Source organism: Cygnus atratus, chromosome 5, assembly GCF_013377495.2.
Source record: "Cygnus atratus isolate AKBS03 ecotype Queensland, Australia chromosome 5, CAtr_DNAZoo_HiC_assembly, whole genome shotgun sequence".
NCBI lineage: Eukaryota > Metazoa > Chordata > Aves > Anseriformes > Anatidae > Cygnus > Cygnus atratus.
In genome coordinates, this window is record NC_066366.1 from 8,817,575 (window position 1) to 8,843,101 (window position 25,527).

At 46.2% G+C, this 25,527-nt stretch overlaps 1 protein-coding gene across 1 annotated transcript in view; it reads left to right on the plus strand.

The window, feature by feature from the left end:
* Positions 1 to 388: 388 nt before the first annotated feature.
* Positions 389 to 25,527, plus strand: part of LGR4 (leucine rich repeat containing G protein-coupled receptor 4) — a 74,737-nt gene continuing 49,598 nt past the window's right edge. Inside the window, exon 1 of the mRNA XM_035550379.1 lies at positions 389 to 579. Within this exon, the coding sequence (XP_035406272.1) occupies positions 389 to 579 (191 nt within the window). The remainder of the gene's footprint in view (positions 580 to 25,527) is intronic.

Here is a 25,527-nt window from a genome sequence, read left to right on the forward strand (position 1 = left end):
CCCGCAGCCCCGCCGCAGCCCCGCGCCGCTCGGCGGCCGCGCTCCCTGGGGACCGCCCCGCGGCAGCCGGCGATGGCCGCCCCCGCGCCCTACCTGCGGGGCTGAGCCGGGCTGAGCCGGGCCGGGCCGGGCAGGGCAGGGCAGGGCAGGGCAGGGCACGGCGCTGCATGGGGCGGGCGCGCCGCTGAGACAGCCCCAGGGCCGCGCCGCGCCGGCCAGCACCGGGCTGGCGGCCGGAGAGGGCTTTTTTTTAATTATTTATCGTTGGTCGTTTCCGTGCTTTTAATTTTTTTTAGCTATTGTTTTCATTATTCTCGTGTTTTTGCGGGGGGCCGAGCCGTGCCGTGCCGTGCCGCGGCGGGCGGGCGGGCGGGCGGGGGGGCCGGCGATGCGGTGCCTCCTCGCTCTGCTCGGCCTCGTCGCATGGGGCCCGGGGAGCTCGGCCGGAGGGCCCGGCGGCGGGGCCTCCCCCCCGCCCTGCCCGGCCGCCTGCAGCTGCGACGGGGACCGAGGAGTGGACTGCTCCGGCAGGGGGCTGGCCGCCGTGCCCCCGGGACTCAGCGCCTTCACGCACGCCCTGTGAGTGGGGCCGGGGGGCGGGGGGCTGGGGGGGGGGGGCTACGGCCCCTCCGCCTTTAAACCCCGGGTAGGGGGCGGCGGCAGGTGGAGGCGGCCGGGGACGGGGGGGGGGGGGGGGAGCGCGGCCGCGGACCCCCGGTGGCGGCGGTGTGCTGCGGGCCGGCGGAGGCCCCGGCTTCCCCCGCGGGCCGGCCCCGGGAGGGCAGGGCGGGGGGCTCCCTGCCGGTCCTGCGGCACAGCCTCGCGGCAGGGCCGGGCGGCGGCCCCCGGACCCGCGGGGTTGCTCGCGAGGAGCCGTGGGTCCGGCCCCGCTCCCCGCGCCGTGCCAACACGAGAAGCGCGTCTGCCCTCGGACGCGGCGCCTCGCTCCCTTTGTTTGGCAGCGCCTGGATCTGCCTGCGGGTCACCGGAGGCTCCGGCCGCTGAGCGGGGTCCCGGTTTCCCCACCCTGCTTGGGCAAGCACCAGGCCCTGCTCCTGTCCGCGGGCACCGGGAGCCCTCCTGCGAGCCGCCCCCGTGGGTTGCCCGGCTGGGGGACAGGGAGGGAGCCCGGGGCTGGGAGGCCTCAGGCTGGCCGGTAACGTGCCTTCTGTGGCCCCCCAGGCGAAGCGGGGCTGCTGCCCCGTGTCAGAAGCTACTTGGAGTGTATTTGGTGGAAGCCACGTTTGAGCGCTGCGTTTTATGGCTCCTGCGCCGTCTGGCTGCCTTGTGAAATGGGATCGGTACGTCCCTGCGTGCCTGCAACATGGCATTTGCCGGCTAATGGGTGCGAGTTGTCATAGCCAACACCCATTGCAGATAAGGCTGCCAAAGAGTTTCAGGTGTAGCTTCCTACTTTCCGAGCAGGTAGGTTCCCAGAAGGCTTGTGCTCCAGCTTATGGCCAAATCGAGAGGGGACACACACACACACACGCACACGTGGAGGGAGGGGTGTTTGTGTCTGCCTTGGTTGGCCCAGTTTGAAAGCGAGCAGCAGCTTCGTGGCCATCTCCTGCTCCGGCCGTGGAGGATCCCCATTTGTGTCTTGGCTCTTGTTTCCTCATTTACAACATGAAAAAATGGGTGCCTTCGTGGCACTTCTGCGCTTGAATAAGCCTCTGTTGCAGCACAGCTGCTGGAAGTGTAGGGTATGCACAAAACAGTTTTGTAGGCCATAGAAAACTCACCTCTGAACCTGCTCGGGCTGTGCAGCGTGCAGCTTTGCCAGAGAAGCTGAATTAGCTTGTGTGGAGCAAAAAAAAAAAAAAAAAAAAGTAATAAATAAATCGCACCCCCTAGCTGACACATTGGTGTCACGGCCAAGTGTCTTAGCGACACGAAGAGAAGAAAGCTTCCCCGTGCTCCGTGCCTGGCAGTACAGCTATGCCAGGAAATCCCCTTTGCATTGCTACAGGGCTTTTTTTGATTATAGCCATAGCAGCAGAGAGTCCGTGGCATGGAGGTGGCTGAAGGAGGGCTGCAGGGAATGGGTTGCGATACCAAGGGCCAAGTCATGCCTACGTTTTCGGCTTTGGCCGGGAGAGAGAGTGGGAGCTGTTGCTGACAATTAACCCGAGCTGGCAGCCAAGGACTTCCAAGGCAGCGGAGAAGCGTGGAAGGGAGCTGGCATTTCTGTTTTACTACTCGTTTTAATTTCCCTGCGTTCATTTTAATAACTTAACGTAACCTCCACTCGCGTTGTTAAGGCAGCGCCGTGTTCCTGGGGCCGCAGCGAAGGGCCAGGCGGTGACTCCTTCGGGGCCTTGGGAGCGCGTCCCTCGGGACTCCCGGTCTCGCCCTGCATTTCCTTCAGCCGCTGACCGTGGCATTGCACGTTCCTGCCCTTCGGTGGCTTGTGGAAGGTCCAGCAGACCTCTGGGGGGATGTGTGCTGAGCAGGGAGGCCTGTGGGGATGGCCATGGGGATAGCCATGTCAGGCCCCACAGCGCTGAGGGACGGGCTGACCCGCTGACAGGGCCTGAGGAAAGGAAGGCAAAAGTGTGCCCCCAGCTGCCAGCACCTCGTCTCGGTGGTGGTGCTGGGAGGTAGGAGAGCCCTGGGGAGCTGGGGGGTGGCAGGGGGGTGGTGGTGGTGGGAGGGGAGGGATGGGGAGGGAGCCGGGAGGACACCGCCGGGGTAATTGCCTGGTGCTTGTGCTGGAGGTGGCCATTGGCTTTGTGTAATTTAGGTGGGTGTTTATGTAACGCTTAATTACCAGCTGCCTGGCTCTCTGTTTGTGAAGGTTGTGATTTTACTTTGTTGCAAAATAACTGCCGTCTGACAAGTTGATATGCCTATGCAATAATGTCCAAGTGTTTGTTTGGCTTTGCTAATCAGTGCCATACGTTTCCCATCTTTGCTGTGACATTTCACGTCCTGTGTGCTAGAAAACTTCCACGTTAATGGAAGGAAGTTAGAGCAGGGCATGCTCATGGTGCTTCTGCTTCCCATGCGTGCCTGTCTGGGAACTGAACTCCCTGTTTTGGGAGGCTGATGCTTGCGTGAGTGCTCTGCAGGAGACAAAAAGCAGATAATCCTAGATAATGGCTTCAGGGATGTCTTAAATGGGCCTGCCTGTTTCAGGGGCTTGCCTGACAGCCATCGGTGATGCAGGCCCTGCGAAGGGCCTGCAATTATATTTTGGGCATTTTAAATATGAAAACTTTGCAGATAACTTTCTTTTTAGTGCCTCTGATGAACTTGTCCAGGATTTCCCTCCCCTCACTGCTACTCTCATATTTTCCTAGTGGCAAGGTCCATGGCTTTAATTTTTCTTCCCTCGAGTTGCGAAGGGAGTGCTTTCAAGCCCCTGGTGGCCCTGAAGTCTTAACGCTTCTACACAACGCTGGGCACAAATGCTAGAAACGGCACACTTGTTTATACTCTCTGCTACCCTCCCTTTGTGAAGCAAGCCCACAATCACTGCTTGCTTTTGTTTTAAAAGCACTCCAGTTTTGCTGGCCATGTTCTAGTGTTCCCTCCTTCCAAATCCGTTGCCTCTCAAAAACCTCAAATCTCCTTTATCCTCTTCTCCCATAAAGGATAGTCCTCTGCGGGATGGAACAGTCCTCTCGCCTTTTGTTTTTCCTAACCCATCTAGCTTACTTCTGGCAGCCTTTCTGTGTGCTGTGTTGTGCAAGAGCTCCGTACGATCAAGGTGTCCATGTTCAGAAGGATCCTGTTTTAGTCATTTTGTAACATAGGCTGGTTCAGCAACTGTAGAGAGCTGATTGCCTTTTCAGTATACAGACTATGTAGAAATACCCCCGCTGTCTCACGTTTGAGTTAATTTCCTGCTGTGTTTATGTATAAATGGCAAAATTATATGGTTCTGTTTGGAATCAGCAAAGCTTGAGTGTTTTTGTGTCTTCCTTTCTGGCACTTTTATTTTTTGTAGAATGGTGATGCAACGCGGTGGGTGGATGTGAGATGTGGCCTCCTCATATACCAGGCACCAACACGTGGGCATTGAGCATCCCGCTGTTGTCAGATAAGCATGGTCAAGACCTGGCTGAGGTTCTGCGAATGCTGTCTCGCAGAGTGGTTATGGTGAAAAGTAGGGATGTCCAGACCTGGCCTTGAGTCTGGAAAATGTAGCATAATTGCTGCCCTCCTGAGATAGAGAAGCCTTATCTAATTAGAAGGTTTCACAGTTGCACTTCCTAGGTCTTTGCTTGCATTCGCTGTATACTGGTGTTAGGATGGCAAGTAATAAAACACTCATTCTGTCTTATGAGAAACATGCTTTCCATAATTCTTCAGGAAAGGTACAATCATGCCATTTTAATGCACGTATTTTTGTTAATCAGCAGAAACGTTGTTACCCTGCTTTACTAACCCCTGGTGCTGGTGCAGCCCCACTTCCCTGGCTGGTGCAAACGGACAGAACCCGGCCCTAAAGCTGGCAAGGGCTTTACCTGTCCCTCATCTCGGGGATGCTGGAGGTGTGCACCTTTCAGCCATGGCACCTCTCCGGTCCTGGTGCTGCTGCCATGGCGTGGTGATGTGCAGCTGGCACGAGGGGACTGGCTCCATCTGTGCGATGTTGGGCTGCTCCGGGGCATGAGAAGTGGTGAACAGAGAAGTGAGGTTGTTGTTTCAAAGCCCGTTGCATATTTTTGCCCTTCTTATGTTCCCTGTTAGCAGCAGACTTCGTGTTTGGCCACTACCCCTCTTTTCCTTTTCTTCCTCCCTGAAAAAACCCGATGCCCCACCATAACACATAATTTGTCAGGTATTTGGCGTGTGTTTGATATGTTGAGCTCATTTATATCAGCAATATGTCATTTCTTGTTTGGTGCTTACTGGCAGAGGCTCATAAATGTGACTTGGGGGAGCAAATACTAAGATAAGTCTGCAGTGTGGAGAAAAAAAAAAGGTTGGACTTTAGTGTAAGCAGGTTTATGCCAGTAAATAATTAGCTAGTTCTCGAGAGGAATTTACTAGTAACTATCTGCTTGAGATGGAAAATATGGAAGCTGTAATATAAGGACTCAAAAACAAAACAAAACCCAAAGAAACCTCCTCCGCAAGGATCTTTATTTGTTTTGTATTCTACATCTAAGCCAGCAATTTTTGCAGAACACAAGCTCTTATTTACCCAGAGAAAATTACTGGCCTAGATTTCGGAAGGGCTGAGCACCCATATCTCGTTTTAGAGAGGGTGGGAGCTGCTGGGCTCAGGGAGGGTCTCTGAGTGTCAGTCGTGCTCTTCCCTTCCCTCTTCTCTGCCACCTTTGTGCTTGTTCCTAAAGATCTCCCTTGTGTTGGGAATGGATACGAGCTGATGTGTTTATGTGCTGGGGAATTTGCAAACAACTGGGATTTGCCTGCTTAGTGTTTTGCAAACAAGCAAGGGAGTGAAATGGATGAGGCTCTTTAGCTTCGGTGCTGTGTGTGGGACTTCATGGCCAGCAGCTATCCCACCGGGATCCCACTGGGGTTCACGCTGCGCTCTGTGCTGTCGGGCCCTGGCTTTGGGTCTCTTCAAGGAGGAAGTCCAAAGTCAAACACAGCCTGGGGGAGAAATCTGCACGATCCTAGAAACAGGAGACAAAGGTCGGAGAAGACACACGAGAGGATAAGTCAGGAGGAGAAGCCATCCCGACATGATCAAAATGATCAAAAGAAACCTGTAAACAGAGGCTGAGGATTTAAATGTTAGGAAGCCTGTGTTAGCAGAGGTTTCGAGAGCATTTCCAAACGTTAGAGGTCCCTGGCCACCTTCCCTACCTGGAAGACTGCTGTGGTGGTGACCCAGGGTTTTGCTACAGGGAAATTCTCTTCTGTAGTTTTTCATACCTGCCTTTCAAGTACTGCTGCAGTTTTCTGATAAGATATTCTGAAACTGTGGTCAGAAAAGAGATTTCTGTTCATGTGATATTGGTTCTTAATTATTTCCCACTGCGCAGTTGCCCTACAGAGCCCTTTTGGGAACGTGGGCGCAGCTGTGAACACTTCCTCTGCTAACACAGAAGCAAACAGCTCAGGGGGTGTGGGACAGTGGCTTAGACAGAGGAGAGGAGGACATCGACATCACTGTGTAAGCACCGTCCTCACTAGGAAATCGTGCGAAAGCCTTTCTATCAGAATCGGGTCCAGATTCATTTGAGTTTGGGAACCAAATAAAGTTGTGAAGTCCAAACGGAGAGCATCTAGCGTTGTATGTGTTGGTGCTTGGAAAGTGTAATTAAATGATGCAGAAACGGCATGTGATCTACCTGGCAGAAGAGTGGACTTTATTTTTAAAAGTGCTGAGTTACTGCAGCTGTCAGCGAGTTTCACTGAAGTAGAAAGTTTCCAATATTTTCAAATCTTATGTCATGTATTTTAAAATACATAACTGAAATAGTTGACTGCATTTCGTTTTACTGTTGAATAATTTAACTGTTCCAGGACTGTAGCAAGGCCAGAACTTGCAGAAATGTACTATAGTGGCTGAGAGATGAGGGGGGGGAACCAAACTGGGTTTCAGCTTTATCCTGAATTTGACAGCACATTCTGCATAGTCAATAAAATGACATTGTTACTGATATACATCTCATAGAGAACAACGGAGCACTGTATTGGTCTCAAAATGAGCACTTGAGTTTGGGTGTGTTCAAAAAAAAAAAAAAGAATTAGAATACATAACAGATAACTGATGGCTTTGTGCATAGTGTCAATCGATGTGATAACATGTTTGGGGAAAAAAGCAGATAGCTACTCTTGAGCAGGTGATATCTGCGTGTGTGCCCTGGTGGAGCGGGGTCTGACAGCTGTGCAAGATGTTTGGCTTTGGAAATGAAGAACATCACCCGATGAACTGTTGCCTGCCTCGTTTTCCAGGTGCTTTTTATATTTACTCTGCATACTCACTGAATTACAGGGGGGTCATATTTTTCTTAGGTGGGCCGTTCACTCATACGATGTGCCTAGAAATTAGTAAAATTCTCTTAGGGAAGAGAATTTCAACTGTAATTTTTTTTGTAAACATGTTAAAAAACATGTCTGGATGATTTCATTTGGTATCTTGTCAGATGAAAAATGATCTTTGCTGCATGGCAGAAATAAAATGACTTCCTTACAGGCTTTCATTGTTTGTATTTTGCATTCCCATGTAACGAGTACAATTGGCTAAGGACACCTGAAAAGCAATGAGCGTGTGGAACATAAGGGCAGTGCGTTTTGCACTGTTGAAAAATGTTTCTCTTGTTTGTCAAGCGATGCCACTCTTAAGCATAGCCAGATGTTTGGTACTATAACACAGGGTAACTCCTGAAACTTAGAAGGTCTGTTGCTGAAACGCGATGCACAGTATGACAGTAGATTTTGTTGTTGGCCAACTGTTATCGGTAACTCCACATTTAATTAAAAGTTCTGCTCTATAACTTTGCCTGTAAGTCCTTCAGACAATGATCTGTGATTTTTGACAACTCCGCCTCAAGGTTTTGATACAGGGAAGATGAGTATTAAGCAACTTTTCAGTCTGACTTTTTTATCACCTGAAGTTGAGGAAATATTGAAGATAGTTGTGTTCAGGAGTAAGAAAACTCTAATGAAAATGGAGGAACTCTTTAAAATACAGAAATCAATTCCTGTGAGTCTTACATTAACGGTGCAGGAGGAACCTCAGACCGTCTCTGTGGTCTGGAGGGAGGGAACAGGAGTGATACAGACGGTGGTGTGACTGGGGAAGGGAGAAAGACACTCGCCATGAGAGCAAGTGCTATTTCTTAATCTTGAGGAAGAAATCAGGAGAAATCCCAAAGGGAGGTTAAGTTGTTGAGAGCGTTGTGAGGAGTGCCCTGAGAAATCGGGCCTCCGGAGAGCAAACAGCTGTCTTTGCAGCTCTCAGTTGAGCGCTTTATTATTTAAGTATGATTATTTAAGTGCTGTACTTCCTTCTTTCCTCTCCCCCGGCCAGTGCTGGGGGAATGCTAGGTCTCACAAGGGCTTTTCTTCACCCTGAAATCTTTGAGAAAGTGTGTTGGGGCTTTCGAATGGTGCACAATTAGCAATGAATCATAAATGGATGTGCAATTTCTGAGGTATGCAGGGGAGGCCTAAACCTGTTTAATTTAGCTTAATGATGCTGCAAGCACAGTTGTGTATTTTATAACCTTGTCCTGTGAAAATGTGTTGTTGTTTGGGAGTTCTCCCATTACCTTCTGACATCTGCATAGCTGCACATGAATAGCCTGACCCGGCGTCTCAGCGGGGAGACCCGTGTGGCTGTGCTTTCAATAGGCGTGTTACTGACAAAGAAAACATATGGGATGTTTCATTGCTGTCTTTGCAAGCAGCACATGGGGCTGTGAGGGCACAGGCCTGGAGGCTTCGGCCTCGTAAGCTGGCCGCGAGCTTTGTAGGGAGCTCACAAAACACTCCTGCCAAGGCCGTCGTGCCTCGCGTGGCCACGTGTGGCTGAGGGAAGGGAATCCCAGGTGGACAACAAACCATCTCGGCAGCCAACGTCAGTAACGTGGCCGTGTCTCTGAAAGCAGAGATCTGGGTGTGCAGGGCCAGGTCTCAAGAGCAGCTGATCTCTCTGCACAGAGACCTGCCTGTGCTTCTCGGCTTGGCAGGGCTGGTGGATCCAGCTTGGCTCAGCTCCAGCGTGCGCAAGCTTTGAGAGAGCCATCTTCTTTTTCAGGAGGCACGGTTGAAGGCGAGAGGAACGTATTGGTTTTGAACCAGAGGAGACCTCCTTTGGACCAGGAGTTGTGCCTGCAGCTCTAAGAGAACTTCACAAAGCTGCAGTCAGCAATGATCTACAGGCTCCTTGTTCATCTCTCTTGGTTGCGGTTTTGCTCACGTGGCTGCCCATCTGGAGCACTGACTGCGCACCCAGCTGTGGCCTCGCTGGGCATCTCCTTGGAGTCCCCAGTGGTCTTCATGGAGGTTGCAGTGAGGAAGGAAAGGATAAGATCCTGAACAACTTCACATGCTATGGGGCTGTGCTTTGAAAATGTAGCTGCTGCTGGTTTGGACCTGGACTGGCTTCTGCCTTCTGATAGTTGTTACTGCTGGTGGTTTTAACACTTGGATTTGGGAAGGGGAAAAAAAAAAAGAGAGAAAATGCATGTGCTAATATTGACCAAACTGTTAATATTTTACAGAACTAGTGTGAGTCTTGTTAGGTGTAGAAAATCCATGTCTCTTCCAAGGGCGAATGTGCTAGCACTGTGAGTGTTTAGTGGAGACATTACATCTCTTGAATATCTAGGTCAATTATTTATTTAGAATTGACGTGCTCTTCCTTGAAATCTCACTTTCAAAAACTCCAACTAATTTCTTTACATGTTTTTTGTTACCGTTTTTTACCATGTTTCCCACAAAAACAGCTCTCTGGTTTCCAGGTCAGAAAACATGCAGTATCCTGATATTTATTTTTTTATGCAGGTTTTTGATCTCTTGTGAGGATAATAAATAGCAGTTGCTCACTGCTTCAGCAGAGACCTCTGCAATGGTGCAGCAGGGCCAATTCTTCCTTTATAAAAATACTCCTGAGTAATTGTACCAGTAAAAAAAAAAAAAAAAAAAAAGGCTCTAATTTAAGCAACAACATATCAAACATCCTGCTCAAGAGTAGGACTGCTTGTACTGTTGTCTCTTCATTTACATAAGACAAATTTTTGTGTCCTGATACCATCATCGGGTGAGATTCCATCGCACATGGGGTTGACATGTATATCCAAATACCCTGGATGTTTGTTGGACTTGTCTAACCAAGCACATTCCCCAGTTCCTTCAGGCAAAGTGCATCACTGGGTCTCAGTTCATTCAGTGCCGTCATGAACAGAAAATAGGGAAATAACAATACTGAACATCAAAAATATCTTTCCCAATGCCATTTTTTCATCAAGTTGAGTTCAGTAATGGGTTTCCCGTCTTGCTAGAAAAGGACCAGTTGGATTACATAGGCCATGCTGCTGTGCAGGTTGCTCTACACCCAGCTTGTCCTTTGCCATCATCTCTTGGATTCGACAGCTGCTGTTTCAGCTCCCTGCCACCCAAGCCCCTGGCAGGGGACAACACTCAGGGCTTGCTTCTCGCTCGGGTCTGTCTGGCAGCACCGAGGCCCTTGGGTTGTGTGATGTGGGGCTGGCAGGGAGCTCTGTACAGTTTGAGCCCCTGTGATCTGTTGTCTTAGCAAGTGTGCCAGATTGCTCTTTGTATGTGTAAGCTCAGTTGGTATAATAAATGTAACAGAAACAAATGCTTCCAACCATGAGGCATGTAATGTGCATGTAGCTTAGTAATCACAAAGTTAAGAAATTCTGCCTTAGCAGGGCAATATGAAATCATCTTCCTCCATGAGCTTCACTTGTGCTAGTGCAGAATAGGTGGTCATACGTGCCTCATGCTACCGAAACAAAATGTTTAGCTCCCTTGCTTTGCTCCCTGATGACCACAAGATGTGTACTTGAACACCTGGGACTTGAGCATCATACCCATCCTGTCTGACAGTCTGATACCCAAAGCACATGTACTGCCATACGTTCCCATTGCTTTTCTGGTTTGGGGCTGTTTTATAGAACATCACGTTAATTGGCAAGCATCTGTGGATGTATTAATTTTGGTATGTCCTCTAAAGCCACCTTGCTCTCCCTGGAGTGGAGTCCCCTCACTTGTTGACAGTACAGCTCAAAGAAGTCTGAGCTTTTTTCTACAACTTTAGAGCAGTAAATATTAGTCATGACAAAAATAATTATGCGTTTGCCTGCATGGAGCTGGACTGTTGAATGGCCAAGTACTCAATGTGTGCTTTACTAAACTCTAGATGACTTTTTAAAATGACTTTTTTCACTGTCCTGTTTGTGTGTTGCAGCATTGAGGACTGATGGCATTGTTGGGTTATCCCTGTTCTCCAGCCTACTTCTTTTCAACAGGTGCTAGTTGAACATGACTTCCACCTGTAGCTCCTGCACAGTCAGTCCCTGCTGGCTTCTCACACTTTTGAGGTACTGGCGAAACTAAGGATTCTCCATGGTATTTATCACAGAATCATCTAGGTTGGAAGAGACCTCCAAGGTCACACACATGTTGTAAAAAACAAACAAAAACAGAAACAGAAGCAAAAAAAATCCAAAGATGGTAAATCAGAATTCATTTTGCTCTTATGGAGAAAAAGGACAACAAATCTGTAGTGCCTACAATTGCTCATCTCATTTTAATTAAGTACATTTTTAATTGTGGGTGCCCTTCTTGAACTACTGTGCCAGGTTGAAAAGTGGCTTCTGATTTTAAGACAACAGGTGAATCACAGCATGAATCACCAGCAAAGATGCAGAGTATTTTGTATGTGACCATCTTCAATACTACAAAAGTCCCTGCACCTCTGATTTAAAAAAGAAACCCTGGAGTAGCAACACGTTACTTCAGGGTTGGAGTCCTTCCTGTATGTTTGTAGTACAGAGCAAGGTGTACGTGTGGTGGTGGGGATCGCTGTGCAGACGCTGTTTGGGTTAGCTCTGTACCTCCACAGAAACGTATTGGTACGTAGAGGTACAGTTTGGAAAGTTAATCTAAGGGATTTGCTGAAGAGGTTAAGAGGCAAGCAATTATGAAGTTGTTAAAAGTTTTGTAAAGGAAGCAGAACAGTTCTTGCAGCACAACAGTGTTAGCAGACACTTCTTTTGAGGCCGATAGCAGATCTCTTAACAACACATATCTCCAAAAATAGTGGGAAAGCCTTAAGGTTTGTCTACTGTAAACATTTTGCTTCTCTTTTGGAGCTCAGACTCGCAAGCATGGGTTTATATGGGATTTTCTTCTTAACCTTTCATTACTAAATAGTCTCTTTTAGATTTCCCTGAACTGTATAAGAGCGCAGACTCTGTATGTGCTTTATATTTTTAAAAGCAGTTAGGGCATAGTTTATTTCCAGAGAATATATGCAGATCATCCGAGAAGCTTCAGTGAGTAATAACCAAGTGTTTGTGTAATTAAAAATGCAAGCAAAGCCTACTCTGATGCTGTCTTGCCAGCAATAAGGCATTGCTAAAGCCTTAGAAAGGCTCTTTGCCCCAGATAACGCAACTCGCATAGAAGGAGGAGATTCTGTTGCAGCTTTTCTTCACAAATCTTTTTGGGTTGTTCAAATGACTTTCATTAGGTTTTTGCACAATAGCCCGAGGCTTTTGAGGAACTGCTAGACTAGAAGCTCGTCACACTTGTTCCCATATGTTGCAGTCATTTGAAGAAGGCAGTTTCCAAAACACAATGGTGGTTGAAGCTCAACAAGCATCTTAAACGTTGAAAATCTCGGTCACATTTTAGGTATTTTTAACTGTTGAAAAGATGCTATCTGGGGAGAGATTAATGAGCAATAAGTAAACTATGTTGGATCCGGGCTTGCAGAATGCAGTTTAACTGCTTTAGGTTTCAGCACACTCGTTTAATTACTGGGTTACTGCATGTTTTCTCCGGGGGGTGGAGGGACGTATATATGTGTGTGTGTAGGGGAAGTGTATACATTTATACAAAGAACACGAATTAACTTTGGGGATACTGTGTTTGTGTTGCCTAAACAATCACACTTTAGATTACCACTGCCTTAATTTCCTTTCAAGAAAATTGTAGATAGGTCTTGCTATCGCTTACACTTGATTACTTCAGTATTAAATTCCCCTGTGTGATTTAACATGCATGAGCTTAATTATTCTTTTCTGGCCTAGGGAGAGATTTCCTTCCAATAATTACCTTCACTGCCCTTTACCCTTCTGCACAGGAGTTTGTTTGGAGAGCCGTAGTTGCTCGGTAAGCAATTCCAAACACGGCAGTGCCTGAAGCTGTCTTGAAAACATAATTTATACCTTTTACATTGCGTGTTAAGCTTCATTTCACCGAAGCACAACTACTAGGTGGAGCGAATTAGTGAGTTTTAAACGTTTCTCTCTTCACTGAAGGCAGTACGTGTTCACCAGAAAAACACTAGTTTGCACCTCCCTTTTATACTGTGGTGGGGTGATTCAGGTAAAAAGGAAAGGAAATATAAATTAGTGACTAACATCTATTAATTCAGCCATTTCTTTTTACTAGCAACTGCTGTTTAGTCATATACTATTTAAATGTCAAAAGAGAATGACTCCTTATGAGCTGGATGTGATGCAATGTTGCCAGACTGATTGCTCCTGCGATAGCAAAGAAATACATATTTAATCTGGTGGAAATTCTCAGGTTTATATCTTTCTGATTGCTCATCATATTGCCCTTCCTGATATGTAGTATGGAGGAAAAAAAAATACAAGTGGTAAAGATGGGCAAAAACAAAGCAGAGAAGTTCTTTGTTAAAATCTTTTTATCTTAAGTCAGTGGTAGTTGGAGGAGGCACGACTTCTTGATTGTTTCTTGGAGTGGGTGGTACAGAATTAGTTCTAAGAGCTTTGTCCTCTGCAACTTGTATTAGTCTGTACACTATACAAGATACAGCCTGATCTGTCCAAGGGATGTAGATGCTGCCTTCTCTGCCATGGTTACTGTTGTAGTCCGTACGTAACTGTTTTGTGGTTAATAGAGTAAAAAGCAGCAGAAATACCTTTCAGATTTGGTGGTGACTCTGAGATGTGTTGGTGTTTATTGTGGGATCTGACACCGTAAGTGCAGAGTGCTAGTTCAGATCTGGTTTCCAACTTTTATAACACTTAACAAATTAAAAGAGAATAGGGCTTACCAGTCCCAATAAAACCCTTTCACCCTCTTAACTTTTGGGGGGGGGTTAATTTTTTAGTAGTATCTTTTCGCAGTTTTGCTGGCTGTGGATTGGAAAAGCTGATGGTAGTAAGGGATGAAATTGGTAATGAGGGAGACGGTGCGTTGCTAGCCCTTAGGTGTCCGTACCTGGGGCAGGTTTTGAGCTGCACGACAAGTTTTGCTGGTCCCAGCTTACTGATTCAGTAAAACAGTCTTTAAAGGGAGAAGAAACCAGACTGGATTGAAATAAGTGAGAGCAAGGAAAACCAGATGTCTTTATTAATGGAGCTTGGGGTATGTGCTTTGTCCAGCTCGCACCATCCTTTAGCATTCTGTCTTAACAATAACATTGTTTTTTCATCAAAACATAATTTATGTTGATCAGTGGCCTTGAGGTAAGAACTGGGGTGTATTTCCCTGCCCATGTGATAGTTATCATGGAGCAGGAACACGGCCATGTTCTTTGTGTGGAGAAAGCTGAAGAGACACAGGTTTGCAAGTCCAATTTTCTTGTTTGGATTCATCTGCCAAATGCATGCTGCCAGGAAGATGCACATGCAACTTCTGTCTACAGGCAGGCTGGAAATACAGACAGATTACTTGATTGCCTTTTGTGGGTCTCTTGCTTTTCCATCACACGTGCATTAGATGTGTTTATATTATAAAAAAAAATAAAATTGATCCTATGTACATGATTAAACTTGACAAGCCTTAATCTCTGTTGCAAAGTGTGGGCTAGATAGTTCATGTGGTAGGTCTTTGTTTCTCAGGTAAATACTTGTGATGTTGTATTTGCATTAAGTATGCTGTTTTTCTCTTGACAGTTTAGTGATAAAAATCTACTCAGTTTTAAATATAAGTGTAGTCATGTAAGTACTAAGAACAGTGTTAAACTGAAGAGAGAAATTGACCTTTTCAAGAAAATAACTAGTAATAAGTGCTTCTTTGACCTCATTTATTCATGACAGGGGCAGGCAGTGGCTGTCAGTTTTTGTCTGAGAGTTTCTGAGAAAGATTTCATTTGCTTTTATGATTTTCTTTTAAAGAAATAGAAAATACGCTAACAGTTCTTACTTCTTTAGATTCTTGTGTCAGCAGTAGTAAGTGTTATTATCTTTTGTTGATATTAGGGGAGAATACAGAAGTGCAGAGCTCTACTACTGAATTTGGTTAGCACAGCTATTCAGTTTGGGCTGCGATTCCTGACCAACCAAGTCCTGCTGGCAGTTTCCCCCGATGTGCGGACAGCTGTAGCAGCAAACCCTGCTCGTGCTGATGCAGCTCATTCTGCTTAGGTGACGAGACACCGAGCAGGGACGGAGGGATCCTGTCCTGATACGAGGGCAGCTTTGCCAGTGTGAGCAAAGGGACAGTCCTCTGCCAACCTGTGCTACTGCTGCCACAATTCCACTGGCAAAGTGTGCCTTTTTATTTATTCTATTTGTTCTTTTCAGGCCATAGCTGTGTGTAGGTAGTGAGATCTATCTGTGTTGGATGCTAAGCCATGCACTAGCAAGAGGCAGGTCTTCCCCTTTGTGCTCTACCTGTAGAAAAAAGCTCCGAGTCTGGGGCTTTTTTGGGGGGCCAGGCAAGAGGGAGGGGGGGTTAAGTCTTGGTTGTCTTTTTTACATTATATTGCAGTGGCATGTGTTACTTCCAGTGAGAATCTGTGTGCCTCGCTATGCTGTATAACGTGTAGGGGATTACTTGGGGTGGTTTGGGAGTTGGTTTTGAAATGTGTTATATCAGAGGCTCTCATTGAGATATTTTTTGTAGCTGATGCATTGGATGCACTCGGGATGACACTTGATGTGCATTGTTGGAATTTAAATTGCTGTTCTTTCTGTTTGCTGCTGCTCTTGAACTCCTGGTAAATAATGACTGGAATTGCCAATAACACAACAACGTGAGAGCAAACTTCTGCTTGACCGATGTTGAAATTCTGTCAAGGCCAGTGCTATAACAAGTTGTGATAAAGGTTTGTGGGCAGGCTTCCTAAAAATGTATGCTTGGAGTTAGGCCTTAAACCAAATCATGCATATATTCTTTCTTTTTTTTCTTTCTTATCTTTTAGTAGAGCTATGTCCTATTTTCCTGCGGTAGAAGGAAGCAAGAACGCTGTGGGGAACAGGTGATAGTTGTGTGTTATTTGTTGGGCCTTAAATCAGCCATCTAAGGCTGATTTAGATGCCACCTAAGGGCTGAGCAGCTCACAGGACAAGCTTTGTTAGCTTGTTGGGTCTACCTTCTGCGCCTGCTGTCCCTTCCCCTCATCGCCTCGCCACTTGGTGACCTGCCAAGCAAGCTCCCATGTTAGCTTGTCACTCGGGCTGGTTTTGGGTGGAAATGGGCTGGTTTGGGTGGAAAAGGGCTGGATGTCCTGCGCAGCCTACACCCACGAGGAGGATATTTTATAGGGGTTTTCTTAAAGCTTTTATGTTTGCTGTTTGGGGGAGAAGTCCTTTAGGAAATGAGCTGCTGTTTGGTCTCACACAGTAAGTTTCTGTAGCTGTAAAGAGTTAAAGGGGCTGTTTAGCAGAGACTGCCTACATTGCTGCAAAGCAGCTGCGATGTGCTGTTTCACATAGAAATGCTGATACTCCATCGGTTCGGTTGTGAGTAATGGAATACAGATGACCTTCATCTGTATTATATACAAGCCCGCACTGAATCGGCTGCGAGGCCACCAAAACCAGCAGGGTGTACCCAAGCGTGGACAAGTGCTGGTTTTTGGGCAATGCCAGTGCTTGGCGTTGCGGTCCCCACAAGTCAGCATCCATATCGCAGCAGCTTCCGCATCTGCCCGGGCCCAGGGATGCTTCAGCCGCATCCCCGCCGGTTGCCTGCCTTCTGGGAGCTGCTGTCTTGTGGTGGATGTGGGCGAGCTGCTGTAGCTATGTCACGTTTATGACCGGCTGTATTTTTTTTCCCCCTTAAAATAGCAAGGAACGTAGAGCCAAGAGGGGACGCAGTAAACTTGAACTTCTTTTTATTGCCGATAATATTTAAAAGCTGAAATGTAACAGTATTTCGGTTGTGAATACATGGAAATTGTGTATACTGCTTAATGTGTTTCAGAAATCCCTGTTACTTTTCTTCCTTAAATACAAGAAAACAGGCGTGTAATGCCTCATTGAAAGGAGCCTGTAGGGGTGCTTTGTGAGGGTCTTAATTAAGGGCTTTGAAAGACTAAACAAAAGGAAAAAAGAAAATGCTACAGGGTTATTGTTATTCCAGCCCATTGGCTCAGCTAGCTGCCCATCCATTGGTGCCTTCTGTCCATTTGGAAGCTGAATGACACTTTTGTTCGTGGTTAACAGAGGTGAAAGAAGCCAATTATTGGCTGTCTTTTCCACAGGGCAGCTGCAGACGGATTAAACTGCAGGCAAATATGGACTTTTCTGCCACAAGGATGGTTGTGATGACAGTTAGTTTTGTGGAATTGTATGAAAGAAAACAGATTTTTTTTTCCCCTCCAGTGACTTGTGTAGATGTTTATTGAAAACTACTGTGAATATGCTGGCTTGGAGTGGGATTGTGTAAATGGATGGATTCCCTCTGCTAACAGTGTACTCAGCTTTTTCTCTGTGTGTGAGAGAGTGGGATTTTTTGTGCTTCTTTTCTTTTTTTTTTTAATTTTAACTGTAGTTTTTTTCTTTTCCTTTTTTTCTTTTTTAATTGCTATGCAGTATGCATTAACCCTCTTATAGCTGCTAGCTCAGAAGCCGCAGAAGGACACTTGCAGGTTAGCAGGAAGTTGTAGGGCTGCAGAATAACTTGGTGTATGCAACTAGGGACCTCAGAAAGTATCTGTGTGCCAGAAACTTGCCACCCCTGCTCCCATATCTCTTATCAGTTGATCCAAAATATTATCATATCTTTTCCTACAGCCCTTGTTTTTATAAAAAGCGTACTCCTTTCCCCCAGATCTCTCTGTTTAAACCTATGGTCGTAGTCTACATGTGTGCAAAAGGCTCAGTTGAGAATAAATCAGGTTCACTAACTGTGTTGCTTCTGGAAAAGTCTTTTCCAGTTGGGGACTAATTTTGATAAAGGACCCTTGTTGCCTTCAGAGTTTATCTATCTTAGTTTATTATGCTGAACACCGTCTCAGCACATTAGCTGCTCAGAAGACCTGTTGGTGATTATAGTAGGTTGCTTGTGGCCTCTTTGCATAGGCACCCAAATCTGCCTTATGGCTTAGAATAACAGTATGAAAAAAAAAAAAAAAGCTGTGGTGATCTCCTGTGGCTTTCTGCTGGTGGTGAGAGGAGTCTGCCTGTTGTCCTCTGGCTGTGGGAGGTGGCAGTTGTGGGAGGTGACTGGTGGTTCATCCTGGGGTGCATAAAGCAGAGGTTTTGTGCTTTCAGTTGTTTTTATTTTCAGCCTGGCTGGTTACTTTCTGTTACAGACCTTGTCACCGGCTGACTGTTTACCTGTAGCTGTGACTGCCTGATGGCCAGCACAGGCCAATGGCAATCAGCCGTGTCCCCTTGGCAGGGCGCAGGCAGCCTCCTCTCAGGCCTCTGGCCTGTCTGAGGATGCAGCTCGCCGGCCATTTGTCATCTGCTGGCTGGCGTCAGCGTAGAGCCCGAACTCTGCCAAGTTCCTGAAAACACACAAGATGTGTATGTGAGCAGTGCCCTGAAGTCGTTTGTGCAGCCTTGGCAGCAATGGCTGAATGCACAGATGCGCTGGCAGTAACAAGGGTGACCAGCCTGGAGGCCTGGCTAGGCCTTCCAAGGGGGCGAGGGAGCAGCACATATCCTGTGAAGCAGCTTTTTTCTTAGCCTGAGGTGCCAGCAAACGGAGGTCCCCAGGTGGGGGCTGAAGGTCCCCAGGTGTGGGCCGCCTGCTGGGGGGCAAGTGCTGGTGCTGACCGCCCCCAGGCTGTGCTCTTGAAGTCCAGGCCTCACTTGCACGAGAAGTAGAACTAGTCTGCCTGTCATTTGGAAAGGAAGAACAGTTTGTGGCCAAATTTGGAAAGCACTAATGACTTGCCGTTTTTTCCAAGTGTTTGTAACGCTAGCTAATTTTTTATTGCAGGCTTTATGGGAGGGAACCCACCATTATGTATACAGAGTACACGGACACGAGTACTGCTGTCACTGTAGGTCCTGGACTTTGGTGCATGTCATATTCAAATGGAGTTTGGGGGAGGAAAAAAAATAGTTTAAAAGCTACGCAGCTTTCACCACCGACGAGTTATGCTTTTCAAAAGAAGGCAAAGCATACCTGAGGTTTTATTTCTTGAAATGTGAGTTCTGTGTTTAGTCTGATAGGAATGAGATAATTCTTGACACTTTCATTATATAAGAAAAAATAAAGCTGAATTGAAATACTTGTTTGACGACCCTTGGTTACTAAAGTAATGACGAAGTAGAAGCTGAACCTGTAACTTGTTCCTAAGAGTGTCCTGGCAGGCGCTTTGTGCAGCTTTCATTTTGATTAGTATCTAAGGTTCATTGGAAGGTAAGAGTGGATGTTCAGCCTGCATTTTCATGTGTATTAGGGACTAGGCAATACATCTCAAATGCAAAAGAGGAATGTGGCTGAAACCAGTATAGCTCAAAAGGGATAGGAAGCTTTTTCCTTAAACTGAAAATTAACTTGTCTGTTAAAGTGTGGTAACTGATGACTAAGAATTACCCAAACCTAAGTTCTACATCTTATCAAAACTGGCTAGCTCATGCTTCATCAGCTAGTTTAAGATGCCTTGCAAATTGCTATGTAAAAGCACATTTAGTGCTATAAAGGCAATTCCAGGTGCTGCCATGAAATCTATTTTGACACTAGAAAGCGGTACTGTGTGCTTTTCGTTTTCCCACAGTATATAGATAATTATAGTGCTGTAGTGCAGAAAAGGCTTTTTTTGCCAGAAATAATTTTTAGTTACATCAAAGTTATGTGTTATATGCAAGTGAAAAAATGGTAAATGTTGGCACCGTTATGTACAGGTTTGGCCTGATTGGAATGTTTATATTTTGTGTTCTTGCTTAATCCTATCAGTGACCGTGTTCATACACTAATTTTGTTTTGCTTTTTTGCTTTAATCTTCTAAAAATGTAGGGCTTACCCAGACTTTTGAGGCTCAGGTTGCTTTCTAAACATTGGGTGGGACAGACTAGCAGACCAAAATAAACCAGAAGAAAATGAATAAAATTCAAAATACTCAGAGTTACTCAAGTTGGCTTTTTTATGAAATTGGATTTGTAGCTGTTTGTGTTCTCTCTCTCTTTTTTTTTTTTTTTTTACAGAACAAAAATACCAAGTGAAAATGCAACAGAAGACTTTTATAGGAATATAAACGTATAACAATAGTACTGCTTTTCTATTGGTGTAAACAGATTTAAGTGCCGGGCTCTGTCTTGACAGCTCAAAAACATCAGTAGTTTTATCCCCCCCCCTGCTTCTGAGATGCGGAAAAGATTTCTCTTCTTTGAGTAGGGTAGCAGGGGCTTGGAGAGAGGGGAAGCAACCTGCCCAGCCCCACGGCGTGAGTCCGGGTGGGGGTAAGGCGCTGAACCTCCATGGATGCCTGCCTTTAGCTCGGGAGGCTGCCATGCTCTCAGAGGAGCGTTCAGCTGGAAGTGTTTGTTGTAGTAAGTAAGTGCACTGTTGCTAGGTGGAGCGAGACGTGGTGTCCTGGGAGTCCAAAGGGTGGACGTGGCTCCGTACGCTCCTGTTGGGCGGTTTAAATTGTATGGAATTGCCCTTGGAACTGTAAGATGGAATGAAACATTCACTGGATGTGTTTATGGCTGTGAAATAGGGACCTGAGAGTGGAGGTGGGAAGGGGAAAAAAAAAAAGACTTTACTAAGCCGGTTAGATGCATAGTTTGGAGATGTTCTTAATATTTCAGCACTGGTTGTTCACAGAAGCTTTTGGTAAAGAAAAAATACTTACGAATTTGCTCCACAATAGTGTGCAAAACATTGACTTTTTCACATTTGAAGTGTCTGGGTTAGCAATATGTGCTTTAAGTGAAAACTCCAATATGTCTCTAACCTGGGACTAATGTAACTCATTGATGAAAATACCAAGTTCTAGAGTTGTTGTGTGGTCACCTTGCTGGCTGATGGTATGATGTGACTGAGAGATGGCAAGGACAATTGTCCCTACTGCCTGTACTGTCCTGTTTGAAGGTGGTTGCAAACATAGTGTTAAACTTAATTTATTTAAAACATGACAAATATCTTTCTGTCAAACTCCTTTAGGGAATTTGGTGTTCATTTCACTGGAGATGTAGCTGCTGTGTGTCATGTTTTCTTTTGGTGGAATGTGTATTGAAGCCTTAAGCCTGTAACCTGTTGCCGTTCTTTCCCCTTGTGACAAGACTGGTGTCGCATTTGTGTGTGGAGACCTGTGGATTAACAATGCCTTCCAGTTGGCTTTACGGGCTTTTGCAAATAATCTCAAGTCTTGCCAGCAAATGCTGGTTGTTGTGAATGGTTTGGACATGTGTCTGAGCTAAGGGGATCCCAGGTGCCAGCCCCTGATGTGTGGAGAGTTGTTAATCCAGCCAGTTTGATGGCATTATTGTTAACTGAGATGAAGGCATTAAAATATTCCTCATAGTTCCTTATATCTAGAAGATACCTTAGTAAAATATGAAAATATTGGTAGCACGAGAATAGCATTTTGAATGTTTGTACCCCAAAATTCCGTCGTGAGGTTTACAACTTCTCTTAGCTCCGTGCTTAGACTGAGCTGTGGTGGCTGGAGGCAGGACCCTAGCCAGAAGGAAACGAAGTGGATAAAGCACAGAAGATGCACAGCAGGCATCAAACAATTACATGGCTTAGATTTGACCCCCCTCGCGAACAGCCTGGGTGGTGGCAGGATGCAGGGAGCCTGCCTGGCGAAGGTACTTGGCGGCAGTGCTTGGGAAGATGTCGGTCCTCACAGGCACTAGATGCTGCATGGTTCTCCCGAAATCCCTGTGCAGCGTGAGGGGATTATCTGCCTGGCATTCTGAACCGCGGGTGGTCTCGGAGCCCTGGATAGCAGTGGTACTTTTTATACAGAGTTTTTAAAAACAGTGAAGTCAGAGAGTAGCTGTGGTAAAACCGTGCTGAGAGCCCCTCTGCTAGGAGTGGGGTGGCAGCAGGACGTGCCAGATCCCACACTGACCTGGGACACAACACGCATGACCCCAGGTCCCGCTCTCTTCCATCCATCCACGGACTTCTCCACAGTCAGCATGGATCAGTTGTTCCTGCTTTGTGACGGATCCCGGTGGGTGTACGAGGAGCGTCGCGGGCTGCTCGCCCTGCACAGCTGAAGCCTCCCTGCTCAGTCCCCAAGTCAGAGCGTAAATGGTTACAGACACCTGAGGAACGCATCATTTTACTCCCTGCTGTAAATAACCGCCACTTATGTGAGGGAAATGCTCGTACCCACCAGCCCGTAATCTGCACCAAACGTGTGGCTCTTCTTAAGTGAATGGAGGGACGTAGGAACTCGTGCTATATTTCTATTCCAGGCCACCATCCCTTTCCTAATAATGCAGTGGAATTTTTTCGTGGTTAATTCCCCACCATGTGTCAACAAAGACCATTAACGGTACGTGCGATTGCTTAATGGCTGGCCTGCAGTGACTCAAATACCAGTCCAAAATAGGTCTTTGCATACAAGTATTGTTCTCTCCAGGATCTTGATGATGGCTTGATTGGCACATGAATAGGGTACATTAGAGCTAGTTACTGTGTCTGAAAGAAAGCTAAGACATCATGTTGGAGGAAAAAAACAGGTTGATGTGACATGGGAAGGAGAAGGAAGGAGAAATAACTTACAAATATGGTGGGGGAAGAGAGGGACGTTGCTTCTGTTGCAGGAACAGACCTGTCTGGCATTTTTTAGCCTTTCTGTGGCTGTCAGTGAAAATGTTGTAGGTCCTGCTTCAGCAAAATGCTCAAGGCTCACTGGCATCAACAGAATGTGTATGCGTTTTTGGTATTTTCACTGAAAAGAGCTCTGTGTACCCAGTTTATTAAAGCTTCTCAATGTCTAAGGCGCCTCTGGTAGCCAGGATTTGTGGCTGTTTTGAAGGGTGATTGCTCCCTGAAAAAACATGTTAAGTGCTTCATCCACAAGTGGGTGTCACACAAATGTTCCAGTTAGATCCACAGAGAAGTGGATGGAAACCCTGCCCAAATAGCTGAACGTGTTGTTAATTTCCATCTCTACGAAATGGACGGAACCTACACATCTAGCAAACGAGAAACCGTCAGAGCACCCTCCCATCCTGGTTCCTTGCTTCAAAAAGAAATAGAAGGAAAGGAATTCAGTCTCTATGTCTGCTCTCTTTTTGTTTTATCATTTGGATATCTTTACTTCTGCAGGTGTTTTGAAAAGGCCATTGTAGGCAGTAGCTGGGTGCAGTGGATGAGCAGGGCGTCCTGGGAGCTGGAGGGGCATCCAGGCTCCTCCTGGCTTTGACAAGTTGCTTCGCCCCGGTGCTCCTGGCTTCCGTCGTCCCGTGCTGTTTGTCTTGTCCACTTAGGCAGCAAACCCTTCCAGGCGAGGAGTGTCTCCAGCTGAGTATTTGTCCAGTGCCAGTCACACTGACACGTTGAGCCGGGGCTCTTAGCTTCTTGTTGCAGTACAAACAATGGTGATAAGGCTTTGTGCTCATTAGGGAGATAGCGTGGGTACTTGGGAGACGACCAGGGCATTTGCTGGGTGGGAGGGCAGCAGTGCGTTAATACCTGTGGCTTGTTGAGCCAATCGCAGCAGAAGTTGACTAAGGCTTTGAGTATTTGGATATTTCCTTTCTTACAAGAACAGTACCTTAGAAGAAGTGGAAAAGGAAACATACGCATAAGTGGCATGACTGATGTGCTTATTGTGAATGCAAAATGGGCTGTGCATAAAGAAAGGTTTCTGCACTTTTTAAGTGCTGGAGGTCTCTGATCATTTCAGAGGCAGTGGGACCATATTTAAAATTAATGAGGAGGGATGGAATCACGAGCTGTAATAATCTGTAATAATGCAAATCTGTAATAATGCAAAAATGGTTTCAAATCTTCTGCTTCATTTTATCATTAATAAACTTGTCAGTGTGAAAAGGAACAGTAAATTAAGTCTGCGAGGAGAAAAATGTGTTGGGGCATGGTGGTGGGGACTTGGGGATATGGGACAGCTAACGCTGGAGCACCCAAGGGTGCCCTTGCCTCCTGCTGATGCTTGTGCAGACCTTGACAGAACACGGAGAACTTAAATTGTAAATGCAATCAATGCCAGTCAAACGTATTGGGGCATCAGTGTGCTATTACTTTATAAACGTTAAATAATAGTATAGGCTGAGGTAGCCAAACCTTGCAGTAGTGAAAGTACGTAGTATGTAAAAGGTAAGAAATTAATTAGTCGGCCTATTACTTTACCATTTTTGAAATTCAGGCACTGTTGCAAGCTCACTTTTCAAGCGTAGGCTTCTCTGTAAGCGTCATCTTTCCTTTGCCTGATACTTGTTTTCATCATGTTCGTGATTTTTAGCTGATGGGCTTGGCATGTCTGCATGTAATATACCCTTGAGATGTAGCTGCATTAATTGGATTCACAGTCCAGGCAATTACTGTTCAAAGTAGTAGTTGTGAAGTGATGCTTCTGGGAGATTTGCTTCTTGTTATCAGGAAGATGCAGTAAAACAAACAAACCCCCCTAGTTTTTTCTTTTTAATTGAATGAATTTAATCAGAATTTCCTTGCTGATTCTTGAGGTTTTCTGCGCTTTCATTACATACCAAATATGACTAAGACGCGGGACAGTGTTAATGCAAGCTCATTTGCTCTGTTCCTTGAGAGTTTTTATTTTCATCCTGAAGGAGCTGGCTAAGGGGGAAAACAGTTCTGAAATGGGGATGGAGTTGAGCTCTCGGTCTCCCCTGAGACTGTCTGCTGGTATGTGATGTGGTTGAAAATGACATTGTTTTTCATCCTGTGAGCATGTTCCTGCAAGGCATTCAACGCTGCATGTGCTTCTTCAGGACCGTAGCACCACAGTGCAGCTTAGAGCAGCCGAAGGTCAAGTTCCTGCCAATCTCCCTCCGTGCTCACCCTCCGCTCCAGCTCCTGTGCCTCTCTGTGCAGCTTTCTGAGCCCGTTCACCGTGGGTTGAACAAGCACCGATGCTGGCACAGCAGTGGAGAGGAAGGAACCCAGTATGAAGTGTGCACAGAGCTCCTGTGAAACCTTTAGTAGGCAGGAGTGGATTTTTCTTTGTATTATTTTTGCATTTTGCTATTATTTAATTGCTGTTCTGTGTAGGATGTAAATGACTAGCAGTAACAAAACCTGAAGTATCCTTTGGACTTGCACTGACTTATGTCCTCAGAAAGGCAGTGCCATTTTTAGCAGTTCTGTTAGCTGATGTGGGTTTAGCCTGGACTCTATTCAAAGCAATGACCACTGCTGTACAGCTATGTATTTTTCTTAGTATACCAGTATATGAACAATTCTGTGTCTGATTGCCAAAAAAATAGGAGGGAGCAGAGGGTACAGAAAAAAATTGTTGCTTTGTGTTGGTGATCTTCACCTAAGTTAACATAACTGGACCATTACCCAGGTATTAATGTCCCAGTCATAACGGACAGCTCCTTGTTGTTGAGTGTTTCCCAGCATCACGTTGACTTACATTTGCAATAATCTGGTTTATTTAATGGGCTTTTAAGAAATATTAACAGCTCCGGCTTTGCCTAGTACTACTAAACTGGGTCAGGGTTGCTACCTGGGGAATTTTACATAAGACGAAGACCTTTTACCTAATTGTTTTTGTACAAGTAGGTGGGAGGG